This window comes from Anguilla anguilla, chromosome 7, assembly GCF_013347855.1.
Source record: "Anguilla anguilla isolate fAngAng1 chromosome 7, fAngAng1.pri, whole genome shotgun sequence".
NCBI lineage: Eukaryota > Metazoa > Chordata > Actinopteri > Anguilliformes > Anguillidae > Anguilla > Anguilla anguilla.
The window spans coordinates 55,567,437-55,592,044 of record NC_049207.1 but is presented as its reverse complement, the minus strand read 5'-3'; the positions used below and the strand labels follow the sequence as shown (position 1 = coordinate 55,592,044).

Genomic DNA, 24,608 nt, shown 5'->3' with positions numbered 1-24,608 from the left:
CCTAAGGTTACAAATGCGCTCTTCAGAATACTTCTGAAATAGCATTTCCTTTGCAATTCCTTATCAGACCGAGTGAGGAAATACAGGAACAAAATAAAATGCATAATATAAAAATAAAAAATAAAGTTTCCTTGTTTCACACCGGAAAAAAAAAACAAATTCACAGAGAGCCCGCGCTTCTCACAGATATGCTAAATGCGGTAATGTTATGACCTTCGAGGACAAAAATGCTTATTTTCCATTTCCATTTCCGCGCGCGTTTAGGTGGAACTTGCATATTCATGGCTGCACGGCGCTGTCACTTAGACTGCCATGCAGAACCGGGAGCGGCGGCTCGATCGCGGGCGTGTCAGCCGCGCCGGCCAGAGAAACTTCATCAGCCTTCACGCCCTGCGCTACACGGGCAAGCTGACATTAAGAGCGCCGTAACTGACAGCTAATGGAGTCAATCAGCAGATCACTAAGCCATAATAAACTCTGCAGCTTTGCACAATCGCAGGAGATCCAGTTTTTATTTTTTCTGAACTAATCAAAGGCTGGTGACTGGCGTTTGACCCGATGCCCAAGTCGAGTGCGAGGGGGGGTGGGGGGTGATTGTGGGAGCAGGAGATTTGACATCCTGACACCCCGCGGTCTACAGACAGGCTTTCAGCAGTCTAATGAAATTCAAATTTCTGTAAGTGAAAGGACAATATGAGACAGAAATTCCACATGACATTTTTACTTTCTTCTGAATTCATGAAGACGTATTAAACAGCCAGAATTACTTGTGCAACTGTAAAAAAAATAACCTGAATTGTCATGCTGGAGCCTCACTGCACATTGTATTTAACTCCAGGGAATGCACCTAAAGCGTCCCGAGGTCCCTTAGGAAGAGGGATGTACTCGAGCAGTGAGTACGCAGGAGGATCTTGAGCGTGATTCCACATCTGTAATCCTCCTGGCAGGTAAGACTGATGCTCGCACAGCCAGCGGTGACCATGGCGATACTGTACAGGTGCGTCAGATTTCACTGGACGGTAACACAGGTGTGTCAAAAGTGTGTCAGGGTAGCAATTAGTGATGTCATTATTTCTGTGCATTCACAAAACCACTGTGATCACACCGACATTTTCAGATCACCACAAACTGAAGTAAATGCCGGCCATGTTGCACTGTGAATGAACACCAGCCAGAAGTTTTAAAAGCACCATCTCTGGATCAATTCATTTCTCTTAGATCTTCTTCTTGAGAGCTTTTTTTTCTGTAATTTGGATATTTTTTGTGAAAATAATGTCACTCTGAATTCGTACAGAAGTTTTCCCCCAAATTACTGATGGAACTCCTGTAACACATCTATGAGCAGTACCTAAACTTCTGAAAATATGTCAGACTATTTTCATACCCAAGGAAATCAAAGCTCACAGCTTTCCAGTGTCCGCAGCACAACCCCTCCAAACAAACCAGCTCATTACGGTTTAGCTAAGCTTCGTTAGAGCTCAAACAAACAAAAAAAGTTCTCGACTAAATTAAACCATTAATACCAAAGACATGGAGCCCAGGGTTTGTGCCTCTATTGTCAAAGTGCTGCGTTGTATTTTTGATCCTATAAAATTATATAATTTCAGATATATGGTAAATACACAATATTTACTACAGTGGTCTTGACTCATGCATATTGGCTAATTTTGCAGTGGCCTATGGAAAATAAAACTGACTTATTCGGTCTGTAATTAAAAAAAACAAAGGAATGCCACAGTGTGATCAAACACTGCAATGACCCACAGCTCAGAAGAGAAGAAAACTTAAATACATTCATACTTTAAATTTCGTCAATAAATCAAGCCTTCAGAGAGGCTGGGAATCCACGTTCAAACATTCAGCAGACGTTTCATAAGAAGAAAACTCATATTTTGGATATTTTCGATTTTATCACGCATGTGCTAAAAATGAGAGAATTACAGCTGACTGAAAACAACGGCTAAAGTTCAGCAGATCAGGCGGAGACCCCAGCTACACCTGCTGCAGCGGCGCTGTGGGTCATCTCCAGCTGTCTGATGATACAGCACAGAGGTCCGCGCGCACCGGGCCCAGAAACACGAAGGAGCCGGTCTGTTTCTGCAGCGCGCGCTGCACAAAGGGCACGCTTATAATACTTACTGCATCGCTGCGATGTTAGCCATGTAAACCCTGCTTCTGTTCTGCTCCCGAACAGCAGACACACACACACTGACCCAGCTTAAACACAGCAGAGTACGCCCATGCACAGAGGAGAGTGTGATATAAATCCTGATTGCAGTACATTCACTTAACTGGAGGGGGGCGGGGTGGGGGGGGGGGGACTAATCATGTTCATGATGACACTATTAGAAGGAGAACGCGTTATATATTTACTAGAAATATAAATCACGCTGCGTAAGGAGCGGTCAGGAGCAGGAAGTTCTGCGTGAGCAAAGATCACCGGTGATGTGGGCAGTAAAGCCTTAAAACTGCACCAGGAGCTTTTGGGGGGGGCGTCATTCTCAGCAGGCCACACGGAAGACATTTTCACCCTTATAGGAGCCTTCATTAAAACGCAGTAACTATGTCACTATGTCACAAATACAGTGCTGTTCCCATTTACAAGTTACACTAAATTAAAGATATCTTGGAACTACCTACAGATTCCAAAAAAAACCACACCTTTCAAATGTAAAGACACAGTACCCTCAAAACGAAATCTACTTTCTTGTTTGTTTTTGTCAGAGAGATCCGTCGTTCCAGAGATCAGTGTTTGCTCTCTCCTGTAGTACAGTGTGGCCAGTGCAGTGTAAAATGGCCGCTGGCTTGCAGGCCAGTGCGCTGGAGGAGTCACTTCAGCTGCTGAGCCACTAATGCAGCGGCAACTCAAAAAAATAGAAATTAATTAAATTAAATTTAATCTCAAAAATCCGCCTTACTCAGTCATTATATAACGCATGCAGGCGTGTGGCCAAGCTGGGCCGAATTGATTTACTCGTGAAATATGAAGTTGTCCAGAAGTGATCGTTAAAGCCCTCGGTGACGCGTTTGAGCGGAGATGTCCTGTCGGCCTCTCTGATAGGGCGGTAATCCCGGCCTATTAACGGACCGCGGCGGAGCGCGGCGCTGGTTACCCTGGTTACCCGTTCCTAACGGCGCCCGCGCTCCTAACGGGTCTCAGCGAAGCGCGCGGTTTTCTGACGCACGACGCCAACCTGACACGCCGTCAGCTCCGGCCCGCCCGTCAGTCTCTCCGAGCCCGCCGCGTCCAGGTGCACTCTGGGTAACTGGAGGGTGAAGTCCTCCCTGGTGGCCGCCGACCGTGACAGCAAGATGCGCTCTTTGACCTAAAGGAAGAGAAAACAACATCAATGGTAATTCCCCTTCAAACACATTAACTGGGATGAACTGGGTCCCTTTGAGCCTGCTGAGTGGACAAGCATTGATCGCCTGGCCTGAAATCCATGAATAAATTTAGGACTAATTGATTTTTTTTTCCCACAAATAAATCTAATTCTGAGCAGAGGCAGTGAATGTTAAAGAGGAAAAGTGTCTTTCTTTACCTGACATTAAGAGGAAATAAAAACAAAAAACAAAACTCCATTAAATGTTATTTATTTTTAAATCAGCATCCGTCTAGCTATGACGAGTTTTGTTCTCAACTCTGGACAATTTTTTTTTTCCCCAAGAGTTATGCATTTGCTGAAAGGAAGGAATCATACTTTTTTGTTCGGTCTGAGAATATGTCACACCTGTTTAAACTGGCCACTTCTGAGTTGAGCACAAAGCGCTCTGCAGTTAGACTGTACCCGAGCCTTAATTTCCCTCTTCCCCCGACTGTAACCCCCTCCTTACGTTCATACGCAGTTTCATCATATCGAGAACTTGACAAGAGTCAATAAATCTCCACCTTGAGCTTTGTTATGAAACAAACAAAGTTGTGGGGAGAGCGAAGCCACAGCCAGGAATTTAACCCGTTATCTCCCCTGGATTTGAGCTGCGTTTTAATTGCTTTCAGTGGGGATTCAGATAATGGTTTGAGGGAGAGACGCCGTCAGATCTGCATTGTGTGCTCTGGATTCTTCTTCTGTTCCGTCAGAGTTTGAGGAATAATCCTGTCGATATTGGAAGGAGAGGCAAAATGAGAAAAAACAAAAACCGAACGACCCGTTTCTCAGCTCGATTGTACGGCACAGTCTCTGTTTCCAAAACCACGGAGTCTTACAAAATTCAGCTCAGGCGCGGGTGGGACTGGAGTCGGATGCTCTACAGTGAGCTTCCGTTTCCAAATTATGGACTTGACAACAACAACACAGGATGGGAAAAAAAAGCCTAAAAACATCCCTTAAATTGTGATTTGTTAAGATTAAATCAATACGTGGGTGCGTGACCTCACTGTAAGTTATGATACAGGACATTCAGTACTGACCCACTCAGAACGTCAGGGAGAATAAATTCAGCTCACTCAACGCGCGACTCACTGTCGACTGGCATCTGTTTAGTCATTCAGTTATGTATCACAACTGCAAAAGAACAACACTAATTAGCACTCCGCAAACACACCAGAATAATTTATACAATTTCACCAATGTTCATCAAAAGCCATGTTAGAAAACCATTAGCCATCCTAAGGAGTCCAGCCTCTCTAATCACCACTAAACAGCTCGCAAATACAAAAATAAATGTACAAATAAAAAGGCTATTCATTACAGGCCCTCTTTGTTGTGTTAAATGTTCATCATTTGATCTTTAAGAATTGAAGAATAATAAAACATTTTTTAAAAACTTCAACGCATAACAGAAAATTGTTGTCGGACTACCGCTGTTAAGCATGATGAAAACAGTTAATGCTTTTCTGGTTTATGAAGCCGAGAGCGAACACTTCAGCCAGGAGAACAAAAGCACTCCTTCCCAACAGCGATAGCCCAATCAAAGAGCCAGACGTGCAGGACTCCTGCGAGCCGACTCCACAAGGCTGCACGGCAACCCGCCGAGGCTTTCAAGTATCACAGTGCCACCTATTGGAGGATAACGGGTACTGCAACAGCGCTGGAGAAGAGCGCAGAGCGTTACTGCAGAAACGAGGACGGGAAAGCAGGGGAGCGCACCAACATCCCAACACGCCAAACATCACGGGTCTCACACGTTAGGAACGCGTGTGCATCACACACATAAGGAACGCGTGTGCACCGCACACACATAAGGACCGTGTGTGCATCACACACATAAGGACCGCGTGTGCACCGCACACACATAAGGAACGCGTGCACATCACACACATAAGGAACGCGTGTGCACCGCACACCGACCCGTCTGAGCCTGCGTCTCAATGACTTACAAATGCTGAAAAATTTAAACAAAAAAAAAAATATTCCCAGAAAAACAGGAATATAAGGATGCCGTAATTCCTGTCTCTGCCGTGGACACTTCCCGCCCTGGCCGTGCCGATGCCATGCTCCTCGGCGAGCACATGAGATTTTTACAGGCTCGCGTCTAACAGCTGACCTGCAGAACCTCTTCTTCAGCTCCTTTGCGTTTGCTGAATAAGTTATCGAAACAACGATATAATGATGTACAATAATGAAATAACGACCGGGTGTACAGCTGCACACACATCTGGGCAATTCCAGGTACCTAACCACACCAAACAAACGGCTGGTTTCCAACACCTCAGTTCTTTTGTAATGTGCAGTTTGTTTTCCAGTATGGCTTATATTGAACCTGAATAAAAAAAATTTTTTTTTTAATTCTTCCATGACACTATTAAAATAAAAAAAATTGTTCAACTCATCAGATCAGAAACAGACCGTCCTGCAGGCAGCATAAGAAAATGGAATGACTCTGCTTACTAAACACCATCAGAACGTAACTTTAAAATCTGAGGACTGCAGGAAATACCAGCTAACTCATCTCCATGAAATAAAGTGGACCAAAATGAGCGGCAGGCCAGCCTTATTGGCCAGGTCAATAAGTAGTTATCCTGCGCTGGTTAACATGCATTACACCCTCCACACCAGCAGTAATTTGTTTTAAATACAAATTGATAAGCAGAGGCGACTGATGGGCAGCATCAATCACACCGCTTCTGATCGCGCTGTTCAAGAGAAAACTCTACCAACACCACATTTACACCACTCAGACAAACGCACTTACATAATCAAACAGAAATTAAATAAAGGATCCGGATTATTAAATTAATTTAAAAGACGTATCAAATTACCATCTAATTATAGCCCTAAAGCAGAAGCTTAAAATATATGACCACACGTAAATTATATGAGATACAATTTTAAGATAAGACTTCACATGACAAGGGATATTTTTTCTCTTATATACAATACAGACATTACGATGATTTTGGGTGAAATTGCTGTATAACTCTTTTTTGCTCACTTTAAAAGGGAAACTAACGGTAAAGCCCTTGCCCTCTACAACACTGACTCTGAGCCATATTCCCGTTTCACAGATCTGCAGAAATTAGACAGGGGAACACAGACACCGAGCCGGGGAGTTAGAAACAAAAACTGAACCCCACAGAACAGAGCAGACTTGCCACGCACGCACGCACGCACGCACGCACACACACAGACGCACGCACGCACGCACGCACGCACACACTCACACACACTCACACACACTCACACACACTCACACACACTCACACACACTCACACACACACACACACACACTCGGCACAGCCAAAGCATGTGAGTCACTTTGTTAAAACGACTGCAGTGGGAGAGGAGAATAACTGCACGGTCGCGAGGCATGCGTGGCGTGGCGTGGACGATGAGAGCTGCGTTTGAGCGTGCCAGTGTGCCAGTGTGGCTGCAGCAGGCTTCGGGTGGCACACCGTCGCGAGCGCAGAATGAATCACACAGCAGATGTTTAACGTCAGCGCTGCCCTGTCAAGTCGAGCAAACACGCTTGCATACAGCACACAGTCTAATTTATTACCCCCCCGACCCCCCCGGAACGCGGCAGTAAATCAGGGCAGCCCGCTGCACAGGGTAAGATCGAAAGCTTCCCCCTCGCTTCGCCCGTTCGGCTGACGGAGGAACTTCTCCCCGAAACTGGCAGCGGGGCTCAGCTGCTGAGGATTCATAAATCTGAAGCAGGATCCAAAGCAACCGATTCATTTAGAGAAAAACACACACACAATTCAGCCAGATTTTACCACCACAAAGCACAGGGCGGGGAAAAGGCGCACAGTATCCATAAAGAAAATCGTATATTCTCTCCTACTTCCCCTTAAAAATAAGAGTCTGTGATAGGCATTCCGGCGCTTTTAATCTTGTCGGTTTTGCTACAGTGGGGTGGACGCTGCGGGTCGGAATGAGGACATTTTGTCGATACCTATGGCCAACAAACACCAATAGTGTGCTCTTCAATAATGTCATTTTATTACTTTTCAAGGTTGCCTTCAAAACCTGCGATGCACCTCGCTTATGGGGAGTCTCTTTGAGAATGCTGCTCTAGAGGTTGGACAGTACAAGATAATCAGAACAAAAAAAAAAAAAAACATATTTCTCAAAAGATGGCTTTAAAAAAATTGCAGCAAAGGTGTAATTAAAAAAAGTTGCTACATGTCTGCGAATATTCTCCAGGCCCTTCTCCCCTCCTTTTTGCACGAGCTGAACAGATAAAAAGAAACGCTCATGTGGATTAAAGTGCTCAGAATGCATCAACATCAATCCACCAGAGTTTTGCCTTCTACATTTTTGAACCACAGTCAATAGATCTAAATATTTTACTGCACCCTGGCCGATTTATTGTTTGATGTTTAAAAACTTGCGCGGAATCAAAGAAAATTCATTAAATTGGAGGCCCCCGAACGAGGCGCGATCAGCTTTGAAAGTCGAGTTTAACCGGGATATTGATGATTCTCTTTCTTCTGTGACAAAAGCCACCAGGGAGGCTGCTGGTGGTGTCGGAGTACAAAAGCACACAGCCAATAACGGCTGAGAACAATGTACACAGCGCGCGGGTCGGGGCGGGAATAACAATGCTCAGCTGACACCACAGCGCACCGGACTCTACGGGGGGGGGGGGGGGGGGGGGGGGCAAAAATGACCAAATACGAGAGGACAACACAATAAATACGGGATTACTGCGCACGGACAACGGAACTCACTCCAGAAGTAATTAAGACGGTTACTTTCCCGGGTTTCCACCGAGCGTCTGCAGTCTCACAATTACCCCGCGTAATTAAACCGGCAGGAAATTAATCTGTTTATGCCCTACATTGTCGTTGAAATATACTCGGTTCACACGCGGTGTGACTGTAATTTCTGAAGTGTGCTTAATTCTAAGGTCACATTTCCTATTCCAAAGCTAAAAATAAAAAATAAAAAATATTACACATTCTAAAAAGAGGTCAAAAATACTTATATTGATACTTCCATTTGCAGATGATATTGCAGTGTTCTGGGTTACTGGTCAGACTGAAATTGTTTTAATTGTCATATTTTGGTTTATTGGTTAAACTGAAATGGCTTTAGTTGTCATATTTTGTTTGTTTCAATGTTAAAGCTTTGACATTGGTTTCTCTGAAATAAATATAGCACTATAACCCATCATACAGGTCTTCATAATCTATTACTCAATTTATTTGCAGGTTGTCATTCATATTTTACCCCTATTTGTGGTAATAATTTAAAAACAAACAGGCGGTACTTTGTCAAATTTAAAGTGTTTATGAATGAAATATTTTAAAAAAATCAATTTATGCCCATTCATCAATACTCTATAAATCCATATTGTGAACCACAGTTGCAATGTTATGCACACTTCTGTTCCATAATAATAATAATAATAATAATTTAAAAAAGGTTTCTTTTGTAATATCAAATAAATGGAGCAAATAGACGGCCCTGCTAATTCCCACATAAAGATTAGTCCCGTTATGCAGATCATTAGCAGAGAGTAATTATGGAGGAGAGAGTAAGCAATGAGCTGCAGCCACTGAGAACAATTATTTACAGGCGCTCGCAGAAAGATCATTTTAAGACACAGAAAGGAAATGAGCGAGCCTGCAAAAGCACCTGGAGCAGAAGCCCCTGCCCAGCCCTGCAGCCCCTGCCCAGCCCTGCAGCCCCGGCCCAGGCCTGCTGTAACAGGGAGGTCTCCGCTCACGTCCTCTAAGAGAATAAAGATGGCTGAAGAGCCATTTACCCTGCACTAAATCAGCCATCAGCGAGCGCCTTCCCGTTTTTATTCTGCTTTAGCATCCGTGTGGAAAAATCCTGCGGGCGCTCATGTGGGCCTTCCTCACCTTGCATGGCCTCCTCTGCCCTCACCCGCCAGCCGCGTATCTCACTGCTCACACAAACGGGACAATACTCACGCTGATTCAGGGGATATTACTTTTCACTTTTACGCATTTGATATATTCAACGTGCCCTTCAGAGTAAAGGGAAACCTGTCAACATGAACACCCCGACACCTGCATTCTTCTTCTTTTTTTTTTCTTCTTTTTTTACTGACTTAATTATGCCATGTTTACAAGCCATCCACTTCCAGGTCAGAACTACAAACGAGTCTAATAACAATGACTGAACGCATTTTCAAGGCGACCCCTTTTAGCAACTGTTAAAAATGAAACTATGACAAAGATCAGATGGGCAGGAAATGTCCCGACATCGTCAGAATCAGTAACGAGGTTCTCCAGTCCCTGGTATCTGCAGATTGGTCATCGGGGGGGGGGGGGGGGTTTGTATTAGTTTCCCGGGACGGCCCCCAGCGCTGGTCTCCGCTCGGAGAGTAATTACAGCCCCGCACCGTTTGCGTGTGGCGGCCGTGTGCAGCTCCCAGGCCAGACCGGGCTCTCCACTCAAGCCCGCGGAGCCCAATCCCCCCGCCCCCACACCCCCCACCCCCCCGAGCTCCCGGAAGGTTATGGGGAGGAATTACCCTAACCCAGCGACCGGCGGGGGACCAGACCGGATCATCGCCAGGGGAGGGAGACTTTTATCAATTTTACCAGACCTCCTGCGCCACTGAATCCCTCGACCCAAAATCAAATCTCAGACCGCGGGGCGCGTGGAGGGGCGCGGGGAGGGGCGCTGGCTGGACCGCGGTGCGCAACGGGGAAGGAGCGCAAGACCGCACCGTCCTCCAGCACCGCTCCGCCAGACCGACCCGCTCGCGCTTCACAAAAAAAAAACCCCTCGCTTCCCCTCCCGGGCCAGGCTCGCTAATGAAAGGAGGACTGCGGGGTAAGTGAAATACCTGCCATCCCGTGTCAGAGAAAATGAAATGGGATAACTTTTCTCAAATCGCTGTTTAGTTCCATTTTGTCATGTTTACTAACCGGCAGCTGGGTACAGCCATCATCAGCCAAAAAGTACTTACCAAACACCACTGAGGATCAGAGGATTCATTATGATATTTTTATTATACTCAAATAATTAACGCTGAATTATTTTTTTTACTTGAACAATCAAAATAATCAAATTTCTGCTGTCACTATCACTGTTACTTACTGCCGGCAAATTCAGTTCAGTTCAGACTTCAGAACAACGTGCCGAAGCAATAAAAACCCTTTACCTACATATTCCAGTTTTAATAAAAGTCGAGCAGCCGGACGGGTGAGCTCAGACCCGGCCTCCCTGACAGACTGCACGCACAGCAGCGCGGAGCAGCAGCGCAGAGCAGCGCGGAGCAGCATCACGCAGAGCAGCGCAGAGCAGCAGCGTGGAGCAGCAGCGCAGAGCAGCAGCGTGGAGCAGCAGCGCGTGGAGCAGCGCAGAGCAGCATCGAGCGGCCGCTCGGAAACAGACGCACACAAAGGTGTGGGGGAGATGCGGGACCGGGGGAAACATGTTCCGCGTTTGATTGACAGGCCTGATAAAAGCTTCACCTGATCTCTGGCAGGGCGGACGAGACCGGGGTGAGGGGGGAGCGCGGGGGGTGTTCGGGGGGGCGTGGGGGCACGGGACCAGACAAGTGTCCTTCATGGATAATCTATAAGGGGCTTCACTCTCCGCCCTTCAAGGTCTCCAGTGTCCCGGGGGGTGGCGGCGGAGGGGGGGGGTCACAGGGACGGCGAAGGGAAGGGGGGGGGGGGGGTCACGGGGACGGCGGCGATGACAGCACAGCTGGCCGGCTAATGACGGCTCGCACCCTTCCCCGTCCCGAGCGCGCGACCCCGCGGGGGAAACCACGGCAACCGCGGACAGATGTTCCGGAGAGGAGACGGAGCTGGACGCGCGTCGGGGAGTCGCCCGCCCCTCTCTCTCTTTTCTCCTCTCTCTCTCTCCTTTCTCCTCTCTCTCTCTCTCTTTCTCTCCTCTCTCTCTTTCTCCTCTCTCTCTTCTCCTCTCTCTCTCTCCTTTCTCCTCTCTCTCTCTTTCTCTTTCTCCTCTCTCTCTCTCTCTTCTCCTCTCTCTCTCTTTTCTCCTCTAACTGAGAATCGTGTAAAAGGTCAGTCCTTCCGTCTCTCGCTGGAAACACCGTTAGCGCCTTTGTTCCGCCAGTTTCCAATCCCGCCGAAATTCCGGGCTCACGAAGCAGAGTGTGTGTGCGTGTGTTACCGGCGGATCACACATGTAACAATACACACGCTACACGTGCAGCTACGTGCAGTTACACCTAAAGGAGCTGATGCTTCAGGGCGTGTGCAGAAGGGTTCGAGGCAGCCGAGCCTCTGCGATGGCGTGAGGAGTGATTCATGAGGCTGCAGGTCCCTTTCCTGGAACCTCGCGCCCCTACGAGCTTCCCCCGAAATTCAGAGGATACTGCATGGAAACTTTTTTCTTATTTTAAAATGTACTTTGTTCCCGTTGTAAAATGTGAAAAATGGTTGGTAATATCTGAAGAGAAACTGTGGAAATGGAATGGAAATGAGGCTAATTCTGAGTATCACACTGGAACAGCTATCCAAGGAGCGCTCAACAAGGCTTTTCTTATCTGAGAAACGTAATTTGAAGAGAAAAGCAGTGGTTAGATTCTGGCAAAAATGCTGTTTTTCAACTAATGTTCACAGACTCAAAAGGTAAATCTGCAGGCAGTGCAGCACAAAACTACATAATAAAAATATCAGGACCTGGAAGAGCGTAATCACAAACAGGACAGCAGCTGCGTAATGGACACAACGGGAGTAAATTAGGAGTAGGACTGCACAGGAGGAGGAGAGAGGGAGAGAAGGAGAGAGGGAGAGAGGGAGAGAGGGAGGGATCCACGTCTTCAGATCGCCTCCCACCGTCTTCGCCAGTAACGATACAAACCACAAGCGCTATCAGAGCCACATGTTCCCGTGGCCAACTCCGCCAACTCCACCCCCCCATCGCGCCCCCCCCCCCCCCCCCGCGCGCGTTTAAAATGCGGTTTGGTACTGACAGCCCAACAAGGCCTGCTTTCCCTTTCCCATAGGTTTTTAATATCAGCGGCACTGAGGGGGGAAAAACCTTAAGGTTAAACAAACGGCAAACAAAGACTGGGACTGGGGCTGCATTCTGTTTGGCTCCTGGTTGGGTTTGGTGTGGGGGGGGGGGGGGGGATGGGGGGGCACTCAAAATGAAAGCCTTTGTCCACACAGTGCAGCAACACCAGGGATCCAGCATATCTGAAGGAATATATTTTCGGGCTCTGACACTTGAAATACCGCTGCTGGGGCTGTGCTATGCGGAGCAGCGCGCGGCGTCGGGGCGGGGGGGCGGGGGGGGCTTTAAAATGGAGCCCCAGAGAGGCATCTGAACTCTTAGTACTCACGTCATTGAGACGGCTTTCCACCGACCTCACGTACCCCGCCAGGGTGTCCTTACTCCTAAGGACAGAGGGAGGGGAGAAAATACATATATGAGCTCATACAACTCTATTAAAATGACTGAGCAAAAACAAAGAAATGTATTACAATCTGCACAGTACATGATGCTTATTCACTAAACAAGCTGACTGGTGAAATAATAATATATATTTTAGATATATTTATTTAATATTCCTGAGGCTCTTATGATGTCATACTTCAGTCCACAAAGCAGAGACTGCTGCTAAAACAGACAAGAGTGCATATTTAAATATCTACACCACCGTGACACCCAGTTTTTTTATTATGGTTTAAATCTCAGGAATTAATAGTTAGCTGTCACTCTACCTCCTCCAGCTGAACAGAGGTACCTCACATCCTGTACTTGACCACAATGAATAAAAAACCACACATTCCTACACTACACCCATTAAAGCTCTGTGATCTATCTTACATCCAATCATGAGACACAGGTGCGTTTGTGTGAACGCGATTGAGCACAGTTGCTATAGATGTTTGTGTGTTTCTCTGTGAATGTATGTGTATGAGTGTGTATGAGTGTGTATGTGTGCGCGTGTGTGTATGAGTGTGTGTGTAGGAGTGTGTATGTGTGCGCGTGTGTGTATGTGTGTGTGTGTATGAGTGTGTATGAGTGTGTATGTGTGCGCGTGTGTGTATGAGTGTGTATGAGTGTGTGTGTGTGTGTGTGTGTGTGTGTATGTGTGCGCGTGTGTGTATGTGTGTGTGTGTATGAGTGTGTGTATGAGTGTGTGTGTGTATGAGTGTGTATGTGTGTGTGTGTATGAGTGTGTATGTGTGTGTGTATGAGTGCACCAGCTCCTATATTTCAAAGGCGAGACAGCTCGCGGGTTTGCTGAAGCGAGGCTTGTTATGGGGACGGGTGGGCCGGGGTGTGCTGTTTTGGGGGGGGGGGGGGGAATTGATCTTGTGTCCGCTGCAGGCGGGTCCCGCGGGCCGCTGCTCACTGGGCTGCCAGGCGGAGGGCGCTCTCGGCCTGCCCAACGCTCTGCTCCAGCTGCCGCTTGTCCTGCTGCAGCTGGGACAGCTGCCGGCTCAGCTGACGCAGGCATTGATCTTTCCTCTTCAGCTCCGTCTTCGCCTGCGAGAGACTCTGGTGGGGGGGGGGGGGGGGGGGCGGGGTGAAGGGAGGGGGGGGGCGGGGGTGAAGGGAGGGGGGGGGGGGGCGGGGGTGAAGGGAGGGGGAGGGGGAGGGGGGGTGGGGGAGGGGGTGAGGGGGAAAAAAAGAATCTTCTGTCAACCCCAATTTCTGCTTTCGGCTCAGACTGCAAGGCCACATCAAGCGGTTAACAAAGTTAGCCGTGCAAAGAAAGGAACTTCCAGACCTTCTCAGGGGTTAAAAAAAGAAACATACTGCGCTGCTTGAAGGAAGAAGGATCCAAACAGCATGCGCACCCTGCAAAGCACCCCGTTTCAAATCTCAACCCAAACGACCTGCTAATCTGGAGCATTAGCCATCAGAAGGCTGTAAGCCACTGGACTCCTGCGACGCGACGCGGACTCGCAGTGCATTATGGGGGCCTCTGCACAGCTGAACTTGAAAGTTTCCTGCTCGGCACGCAAAGCAAAGAAGCCTCGCTGTGGAGCCGCACAGAATCCCCCACGTTCCCACCCGCCGTGACGTCTCCATGACGTTTCCGTTCGGCCAATCCGCAGGGCCCCAACAGCGATCCGTTTCAGAGAAAACATTTCGGCTGAACTATAAAGTAATGAACGCTACTCAACCATACGTTCATCACCTCTGTGTTTCTGTGCGTTTTCAGTTCTGTAATCCAGTTTTAATTTTTGTGAATTTTTTAAGGGAGACGTGAAAGACTGCACAAAGTACAGACTCGGGGGGGGTTTTTATTTTTATGTTTTGCAGGCCAGCAGTTCTTACCTGGCTTAACCCTGAACTAATCAGGCGGGAAAGCACGGCCATTTCAGTGAAACAACCCGGTTTAATCAACATCACAGTCACACAAGGCCTAGTGATGCTTCACAGAAGAATGGAAACGAGCTTCTGTTATCCACTCAGAACCCAGCAGACAACGGTCCTCTAACGACCAGCAAACACGATAATTAATTACATTACAATAAATAATAATGTGACTTCTGAACTGTTAAAACAATTCTGCTACTCAAAATGAAATATTCTTTCTATTTTTTTAATTTCACTTTAATAACTGTGCTGTACTGTAAGCAGTACAATAGTATTAGCAGAAACGTACAGTAGAGACTTAAGATAACCTAATTAAGAATGTGATTCTATAAATAATAAAATCATAAAATTATTATTGGTAAGAATTTTGCCATTTAGGTGTATTATTTTAAGGGCATAAAATGTGATATCAGCACAAGTGACGAGAAAGTTTAATCAAAGATGCTACAAATTAGCCTTCTATTTCTCTCTCTCTCTCTGTCGCTTCTTATCCTGAGAGAAAGGAACACACAAACGTAATCACTTGTGATCCGTGGGCCAATGCGGAAAGACTGGGGAACTGCAGGCATTTGGATTCTGGGAGGAGAGTCGGCAGGAGGTGAAGAGGAGAAAAGCAAAGTGCTGCATCGTCAGACGCGCCCGCCGTGCGCTAGTGAGCAAAAGGCTCAAGTTTTCCAGCATTCACTCACCGAGAACCAGCACTAACAGCTAAGACTGCTAACAGCACAGACAGCTAGCAGAGAAAACAGCGCTAACAGCCTAACAGAGCAAACAGCGCTAACAGCGCTAACAGCTAGCAGAGCAAACAGCGCTAACAGCTAGCAGAGCAAACAGCGCTAACAGCACTAACAGAGCAAACAGCGCTAACAGCGCTAACAGAGAAAACAGCGCTAACAGCTAGCAGAGAAAACAGCGCTAACAGCACTAACAGAGCAAATAGTGCTAACAGTGCTAACAGCGCTAACAGAGCAAACAGTGCTAACAGTGCTAACAGCGCTAACAGAGCAAACAGCGCTAACAGCACTAACAGAGCAGATAGTGCTAACAGCGCTAACAGCACTAACAGAGCAGATAGTGCTAACAGCGCTAACAGAGCAGATAGTGCTAACAGTGCTAACAGCGCTAACAGAGCAGATAGTGCTAACAGCGCTAACAGCGCTAACAGAGCAGATAGTGCTAACAGCGCTAACAGCACTAACAGAGCAGATAGTGCTAACAGCGCTAACTGTTAAGAGCGCTAAGAGTGCTAACAGAGCAAACAGTGCTAACGGCTAACATTTAAGAGTGCTAACAGCTGGAAGCTCAGCTTTCTGAATCTAATGGGGTAGCTGCATTATAGCACTAAATGTGATACACAGGCGCTCTAATTCACTCTCTGCAAAGATTTGAGCCGTTTCTCACAGGTAAGGCAATGTTACACTCCTGTATTCCTGCAAAAGCACATACGCACACACTATCAGCATTTGGTTTGCAGAATAATTACTGCAATTAGGAACTAAAGAGGACAAACACTGTCAACTCCTCAATTAAGATAAGTAGCTACCTTATTTACTTTAAATATAAAGGATTAGGATCTCAATCACGGGGCACATCGCGTTGTACAGACTGTGATAGTGGACCACACTGAACTTCTTATTCAACTTAGAATAAACAAAACCGCTGAAATCCCGAAAGACCTCCGCATACCAGAGCATTTTATTATGGACCGTTCTCATAGAAACTGCATTTCTAATTATAATAACACTGGCCCATGTAATTTCTTAGAGGTTTCTTTTGAACAGAGAAATAAAGCGCACACACAGCCCAGGAGGACCAGGAAACAACACCCAGTGCCGTCCCGTTATTGGCTTTGCACCCAAGGTCTGAGTTAACCTCTCCATGGCCACGCTGAACAACAATATTTCTGCACTACGGGGAGAGATGATGGGAGAGGCTGAGCGTGTGTGTGTGTTTATTTTTTCTGTGTGTGTGTGTGTGTGTGCGTTTCCCTGTCTTCCTGTGTTTGTGTGCTTTCTGTTTTCCGAGTGTGTGTGTATGTGTGCATGTGTATGGTTTTCTGTGTCTTTCTGTGTGTATGTGTGTGTTTCTGTGGGTGTGTATGTGTGCGTTTCTCTGTCTTTCTGTGTGTATGTGTGTGTGCGAATTTCTGTTTTCTGTGTGTGTATGTGTGCATTTCTGTGTGGGTGTGTGTGTTTCTTTGGGTGCATGTGTGTTTGCATGGGTGTATGTGTGTATCTTTTTGTATGTGTGTGCGTGTGTATGTATCGTACATGCCCATGTGTGTGTGCATGTGTCCGTTTGTGTATGTATGCGTGTGTGTATGAGTGCATGTATGTGTGTATCGGTGCGTGCGTGTGTGTGTGTGTGTGTGTGCGTGCGTGCGTGTGTGTGTGTGTGTGTATGCGTGTGCGTGTGTGTGTGCGTGTGTGTGTGTGTGTGTGTGTGTACGTGTGCGTGTGTGTGTGTGTGTGTGCGTGTGTGTGTGTGTGTGTGTGTACGTGTGTGTATGCGTGCGTGTGTGTGTGTGTGCGTGTGTGTGTGTGTGTATGCGTGCGTGTGTGTGTGTGTGTGTGTGTGTGTGTGTACGTGTGCGTGCGTGTCTATCGCAGCAGCAGCAGTGATAAGTTTCTGGTTAGCAGTAATTTCTTAGCGGGGGCGGCCCACTGAAAGGGGGGGGGGTGAGATGCCTGTGGCAGGGAGATGGCCTGATTCCTTGGAAAGGGTTCAGGAGAAAAAGGATAAATCAAGTTTAATAACTAGGCCCCTAATTGTTCCCCCTCCTCCCCGCGCTGAACTCTAATTACGTGGAGAGCTCTCCGGACTGTCACCTGATATTAAGTTGTTGGAGCGGTGAGATAATCAATAAACATTTAGTGTGGAAGAGAATGAAGATCCAGCTATGCAGTGGGAACTCGCAGCACCCAAAGCCCCCGCACCCCCCCTGCCCCCCCCACCCCCACCCCGCTCGTGAGAAAGCCGGCGGGACCGCAGCACTGATTGCAAAGCAATAATCCCGCGCACGGTTCCCGGGCCTGGAGGCCTTCAGGCGATGGTACGTTTGAGAGGGAGAGGTGAACACGGTCACCCTAATTACAGGCCGCTCTCACACACTGCAGGCATAAGTAAAGACAGGCCAATTAGGTGGAGAGGAAGATAAGGGAAGTTTTATTTGTATACTAATTAAACCCCTGATGAAATTAAAGGGAAAACATACGGCTCGGTAATTGTGCGTCTGAGAGAGGTCGCTTTAGGTGCAGTTATCTGAAAAGTGCAGCCTTGAGATAGTTCCCTTAATCCAAAATGGAGTCCTAGTGTTGCACCAAGGGCAATAATAATTTGATACAGCCTCAAGAAATTTTTACATTTTCACAGCAGCCACAATCCAGGCATTTATTGTCGATTCATTGCTTATTATTTTGAGGCAGGGGAGATCAAATAGACCGAATATATTTCTCCTGGTCTCCGTGTATATCTTTTCTTTTTTTTTTTTCCATGTATGTGTGGGAAGAGTGGTGTATGTTTGGATAATTGACAGACGATAATAAGTAATGTTTGGGTATTGATATTCTTCTGTATGATTTCTCTGGTACAGGAAGTGATGTGTAATTATCTGAAATAATTTCTGCTGCCTCTCAATTTTAATTTCATAAACCGCGAGCGCGACTGCTTTGGCCGATGTCCCATCCAGTTCATTTACTCTTGGCTGACAAGCTTCTTTTTTTTTCTTTTGCTTGTGAGCAATCATTAGCAAAGTAGGACAGGCAGCAAATCCACCAAGCTTCGGCGTTATTAAACTCGCGTCCGTTACAGATGCATTTCTTCAGATGAGATCAAGTCTTTAACTTGCTAAATGTTTATGTTCTAAAGATATCCAAATTTAATAAAAGACATTTCACAGGACATCCCTGTCAGACGGTGCTCAGTGCTCGGTGCTCGGTGCTCGGTGCTCGGTGCTCGGTGCTCGGTGCTCGGTGCTCGGTGCTCGGTGCTCGGTGCTCAGTGCTCCTCGCCATGCATAACTAACGAGAGCCCAAAACGCAGAGCCTGATTTGAGCACAGCAATGGCTGCCATTAAAAATTTAATACATTTAAAAAAATGGTATTAAAAAGATAAAATAAAATGCCACAAGCCAGTCTTGTATAAATGCTGTATATGAGCAGTTTGGCACAAAAATAACAGTTGGCGTGGAGAGAACACGCAGACTGCAGTTCTGAGGAAGCAGGAGGACGAGCCCGTTCACGGGCGTGTAAGTCTGGGTGTGGTACTTCGGTCACGTGTGAAAGGGCTGCGTTTTCCTCTGACTGCGCAGGAATAAAAACGTACAATCAGGCGTACGTTCCAGAACATTCTGCACCAGTTAGCAGCTGCAGCTTGACTGGGAGAGTGAACGCAGTGGCCTTACGCTGCGGCTACTCTCAGCTGGAGCGCTCAACGCAAGGCGTTTCCGTCCGTCTTCGCTACTCAAGCTAAGCTACAAGCACAGCATCGGTGCGTGAGACCTGGAAAAAGAAAGTATTTAAAAAGCAAAAAAAAAAAACAAAAGTGCTGCACTACAAAATCCACTGTTTTGGATCACAAAAGGACATAAGAATAATATAAAAAAGCGGGTAAAAGCGAAATAATGCCGCAGATCCGTATGGCGTGGCATAAAGCGGCACCTTAACCGGGCTCTTAAGAGGTTAGAGATCAGCCCGGCTCCTCACAGGCCTTCAGAAGAGTCTCATCCCTGATTGGAGATTATCTTCACACAGACGCCCTGCCATGCGGTGTCACTGTAAGCCGCGGAGCAGCGGAATCAAAGGCGGAGCCCCACGGCGCGGGGCTAAAGCTGCACATTATCTCCCGAGCAAAGGAGCCCGCATGCGGCCGCGCCTTCACACGCCCGCTAATCTCGCCATTCGACAGTTCACAGCGTGAGGCCTTGTTCCTCCTTTCTGAGCCCAATTTAACACATTTACTGTCCCGGCCTCAAATTGAAATAATTGCTGGGGCGAGATGGAAAAAAATGAATTGTGTAATAAATGCGTTATTAGAGAGCCGAAGGCTGGCTTAAAAAACTTAAAACAAAAAAATAAAAAAATAAAAAGAATTAAAAAAATAAAAAGAAGAACCTAATTTCTTTGAAGGACAGATTTAAATGCCAGCTTAAAGCACTGCTACAATGTGTCGAGTATTAATACCCAAACATCTTGGTTCTCATTTATTTGTTAATGGCAGGGGTTTCAACATCTCTTAGAAAAAGTGTCAATTAGCGTTAAGAGCGCCTGCGTTCAGCAGGAGGAGCCCTCCAGCGCGAGCCCAGTGTTCCCGCACAAACAGGGCGGTGATGCAAGCCTGCGCAACTCACAGGGTCAACCGAGAAAACCAGAGAGAGAGAGAGAGAGAGAGAGGGAGAGAGAGAGAGAGAGAGAGAGAGAGAGAGAGAGACAGAGAGAGAGAGAGAGAGAGAGAGAGAGAGAGAGAGGGAGAGAGAGGGAGAGAGAGGGAGAGAGAGAGACAGAGAGAGACAGAGACAGAGAGAGAGAGAGAGAGGGAGAGAGAGAGAGAGAGAGAGAGAGAGAGAGAGAGAGAGAGAGAGAGAGAGAGAGAGAGGGAGAGACGCAGAGAGACAGAGAGAGGGAGAGAGAGAGAGAGAGAGAGAGAGAGAGAGAGAGAGAGAGAGAGAGAGGAACAACCGCTCATCTGGGGCAATGGAGAGGAATTTAGAGTGGTGCAAACTGAGGCACTGGGCAGAGGGGCGGGGCAGTCAGAGGGGTGGGGAAAAGGGGGGAGGGGGCGGGGCAGAGGGGTGAGGGGGCGGGGCCTACCTTGACGGCCTGGGCGAGGGTGTGGTCCTTCTCGGCCTCCTCCCCAGAGTGCAGCTCCAGCCGCAGGCCCAGCTCCTTCAGCTGCAGGGCCTGCTCGTGGAGCAGCGCCTGGGCCTGCTGCTCCCGCTCCAGAGCGCTGCTCAGCTCCGCGCACACGCTCTCAAAGCGCTCCACGGGCACGCCCACCTGGCCGCGCGCAACACGCAGCGTTAGCGGTGTTCATATCAGCGCCCATTCACACAGCGTTAGCATCATTCACACAATGTTAGCATTATTCAGTTTAGCACTCATTTAGCGCACATTCATATTAGCATCCTTTCATATTAGCATTTTTCCATATTAGCATTCATTCATATTTCAAAAGTTTCATGACAAATTTCTTAAAAGCAGTTTTAAACAAACTGAGAGGATCATTCAAAAAGTGCAGGTGTCCTTCAAAGTGCGGCAGGTTTTACACTTAGAGGTAGAAGCCAAGCTGAGCTGGCGTGCGGACGGCGCTCACCGTTCTCCGGCGGTCCCGGGGGTCCTCCGGGCGCTGGGCGTTCTCCGCGGCGCGGCGCTTCAGCTCGGCCAGCTCCACACGCAGGCTCCGCCTCTCCACCTCCGCCGAGTGCAGCCGCTGCGTGAACTCCAGCACCAGCCTCTGCAGCGCGGCCACCGCGCCCTGGGGCCCGGGGGGAGAGAGGAGCGTTAGGGCCCGGCCAGACCCCCCCAAATACCCCCCGCACACTCCACACCCCCGCCACCGCGCCCTGGGGAGAGAGGAGCGTTACGCACCGCCACAGACCCCCCAAATACCCCCCGCACACTCCACCCCCGCCACCACGCCCTGGGGCCCGGGGAGAGAGAGAGGGGAGCGTTACGCACCGCCACAGACCCCCCAAATACCCCCCGCACACTCCACCCCCGCCACCACGCCCTGGGGAGAGAGGGGAGCGTTACGCACCGCCACAGACCCCCCAAATACCCCCCGCACACTCCACCCCCGCCACCACGCCCTGGGGCCCGGGGAGAGGCGTTAGGGCCCGGCCAGACCCCCCCAAAAACCCCCCGCACACTCCACCCCCGCCACCGCGGCCTGGGGCCCGGGGAGAGGAGCGTTAGGGCCCGGCCGGACCGCCCCCCCCCCCCCAACTCCGCCTCATTCATCAGTTACAGTTCCTAACGACAGTACAAGCCTAAAATGAATAGGCCTACATTACTTGGCCCTGAGCTGATATTTCACTTCAACAGGTTCGTCTCAATTTCACTCAAATGTAATTTTCAATTCCACTTTTTTTCCCCACGTTCATGAATAAAACAAATGCCTTATGAGTCGTGGGTAAATACCTCTGCCAAACAACATATCTGGATTATATTTCAAAATTTAACTAAATGCCTTTTAACAGCATGAAACATTTCACAAAACAGACTCTCAGGGGTTAAATAAAGAGAATTAAATAGGGTAATCAGACTAGAAAAATAACAAAAAATATGAATGAGAAAACTCTGACCGCTTTAGACTTGCTTGGAAACACAGCCTTAAGCAGGGGAAGTAAACGTTCTGGGCTCAGTCTGCGCCCGGTCGGGACCCATACTGGGCTCGGTCTGGGCTGGTTCCAGGCCCGGTCTGGGCTGGTTCCAGGCCCGGTCTGGGCTGGTTCTGGACCCGGTCTAAGCCCGTTCTGGGCTGGTTCTGGGCTGGTTCCTGTCCTACCTTGCCTGTAGAAGCAGCAGCAGCAGCAGGGTCAGTCTGGGAAGCCATGCGGCTGAGTCTGAGCAGGCCCTGCCCCAGCCTCTGGCCCAGCGCTCCCTTCTCCCCACACGACCACCGGGAGGCGCCGTCCATCTCCAGCAGGAGCCGCTCCATCAGCCGGGCGAAGCAGCTCCGGGCGGCCGCCAACACCGCGGGCTGGGGGGGGCCGGGGGGGCGGAGCACCGGGGTCTGGGCATTGGGGAGACACGCAGGGGAAAAAAAACATCAGACGCGCTCGCTGTTCCTCACAGCGCTAACCGCTAAACGAGGAGAAAAACACCTCATCAGCTCCACTGACATGAGCACACACTATACTTCAGCCTCTTCCAGCTCTGCCTAGAAATTATTTATGCCATTCAGAAGAAAAAATAAATGTCACCAGCGGATGACTGCAATTACCATGAATCATTAAAGCGCAGTGCGTCTGGCACTGCTGTCGAGCGACAGTAATTACGCCGCTCCCCTAATTGCGCAGACAAACAGCAGATTTGAGGACGCACACAAATGAAGAGGTCCCTGAAAGTTTGAGGAGGCCTGTGAGCTCCGCGCCGGTGGAAATTAGCGAGGGTAAACAGCGCCAGTCAACCGCTCCGGCTCACAAAGCGACCGCCCCCCCCGCCCCCCCCCCCCCCCGCGCTCTTTATTAAGCAGGGTCCCCCGGGGGCCGGCTTAGCGAGCGGGGGCCTCAGAACCTGCTCGGCTAGCACAATGAAGCATAATTAGCACAGAGACCACTTCCAGTCACGCCCCCCCCCCCCGATCTCGTCCTCTCCCCGCCACGGGGATCGCCCTCACGGGGGGGGGGGGGGGGGGCATGGTCAGTGCTACCCGCCCCCCCCCCCTCCTCGTCTGCTGGGACAGACGCCCCCCCTCCATTCGGGTCCCTCCGGACCGGGCCGGCTCCTGGCCCCCGACTCGGGGCCCCAACCACCCGCACCAGCTCCTCACAGCCCCCCCCCCCCCAGCGCACCCCATCCCCGCTGCCAAACTATTCACGTCTGGAAACAAGGTGCCATAATTTAGCCCGCATTCCGGGGCAATTAACATTTTACAGGCACAATTACCCCCCCCCCCCCCCCCCCCCCCCCCCCCCCCCGCCGGGGCGGAAACCAGCCCGCGTGTGTAATGGGCTTACGGCCTTGATGCCCCAAACATGTCCACCCCTCTCAAGGCCGGCGTTATTAATTGTGTGTAAAGTTGATAAATAAAATTGTCAGTGCTCTTAATACTAATTAGCAGGAGATAAATTTAATGGGTTTTATTTATGATTTGCGCGCGGGCAGGCCTGAGAACAGGCCCTTATCTGTCCTAGGTTGTCTTGCGTGTAATCTGGCGGGACGCGGGGCGGGGTGAGAGACGCGGGGCGGGGTGAGAGGCAGGAGGCGGCTGAGGCGGGAGGTGTAAGTACTTTAAGCGCTGGCTGGGCGCTGAGGGCCGAGGCATTACCCGCGCCTTACAGGCTGCTTTTCACACGCAGCCAAAGGCTGTCGCGGGAGAAAAAACCCGCCGCGACCGGCGTGGGAGCCTGAACTGCACCGCGATCCCGCGCAGTATGCCTTACCGCCACCACCGCGATCCCGCGCACTCTGCCTTACCGCCAACCCCGCGATCCCGCGCGCTATGCCTTACCGCCACCACCACGTAACCGCACGTGCATGGGATCCTCCACGCAGCAAAAAAACACAAAACAATGCTAATGACATTTATATTCAACACGCTAAATGTATCCACATCAGAGGCTTTATCCCCAAGAGAGAACGTTCTGGAAAAAAAAGTGTACCACTCAATCATTTGAAAAAGCTACTCTAGCAAGGGCCGTGATTAATCTGTGATTATGACTTCTTGTAAAATGTCACCTGCACTTTGAGAATGCTTTCTTCATATTCCTTCAGAGTGCAGTACAGACACTGCAAAGCAATTAGTGGACACTTAAAAAGCAGAGCACGGGGAAGACATTTTTGTTCAGCAAATGAAGTCCATGAACAGAGAATGAATAATCTGATTTTGTATGAAGCAGAAGAAGTTTCCTCCCTGTTAAAGAGGACTGACCTGTCCCTGTAGATACAGGATCTTTCATTTCCTGCAGCTCTCTCTCCTACACACTCCCCAGCTGTGGAATTAGGACCGAGTGTCAGATATCGGAGCGGTTTCCGGGAGCCAAAGCTGCAGCTAGCGCCACTGAGGCTGAAACTAACCGTCTAACTGTGCAGTCTTCTTCATCATCATACTCCTCACCTGCGGTACTTACTGACCACGGTCCTACAGAGACACCCACACAATGTGGAAATGAGGCACAGCACAATTCTGACCTAACAACAAAAGCCGAGGCAAGCGCTAACGGTAACGCTAACGCAGTTAGCCTTGGGTATTTTAGGAGCGC

At 48.9% G+C, this 24,608-nt stretch overlaps 1 protein-coding gene across 1 annotated transcript in view; it reads right to left on the bottom strand.

Annotated features, from left to right (window-relative positions):
* LOC118231057 (coiled-coil domain-containing protein 171-like) overlaps positions 1-24,608 on the bottom strand; it is a 70,273-nt gene that overhangs the window by 16,486 nt on the left and 29,179 nt on the right. Inside the window, 7 exon segments of the mRNA XM_035424493.1 lie at positions 3,195-3,326; positions 12,692-12,746; positions 13,712-13,857; positions 20,494-20,679; positions 20,996-21,157; positions 22,190-22,383; positions 22,385-22,417. Coding sequence (XP_035280384.1) covers positions 3,195-3,326; positions 12,692-12,746; positions 13,712-13,857; positions 20,494-20,679; positions 20,996-21,157; positions 22,190-22,383; positions 22,385-22,417 — 908 coding nt within the window.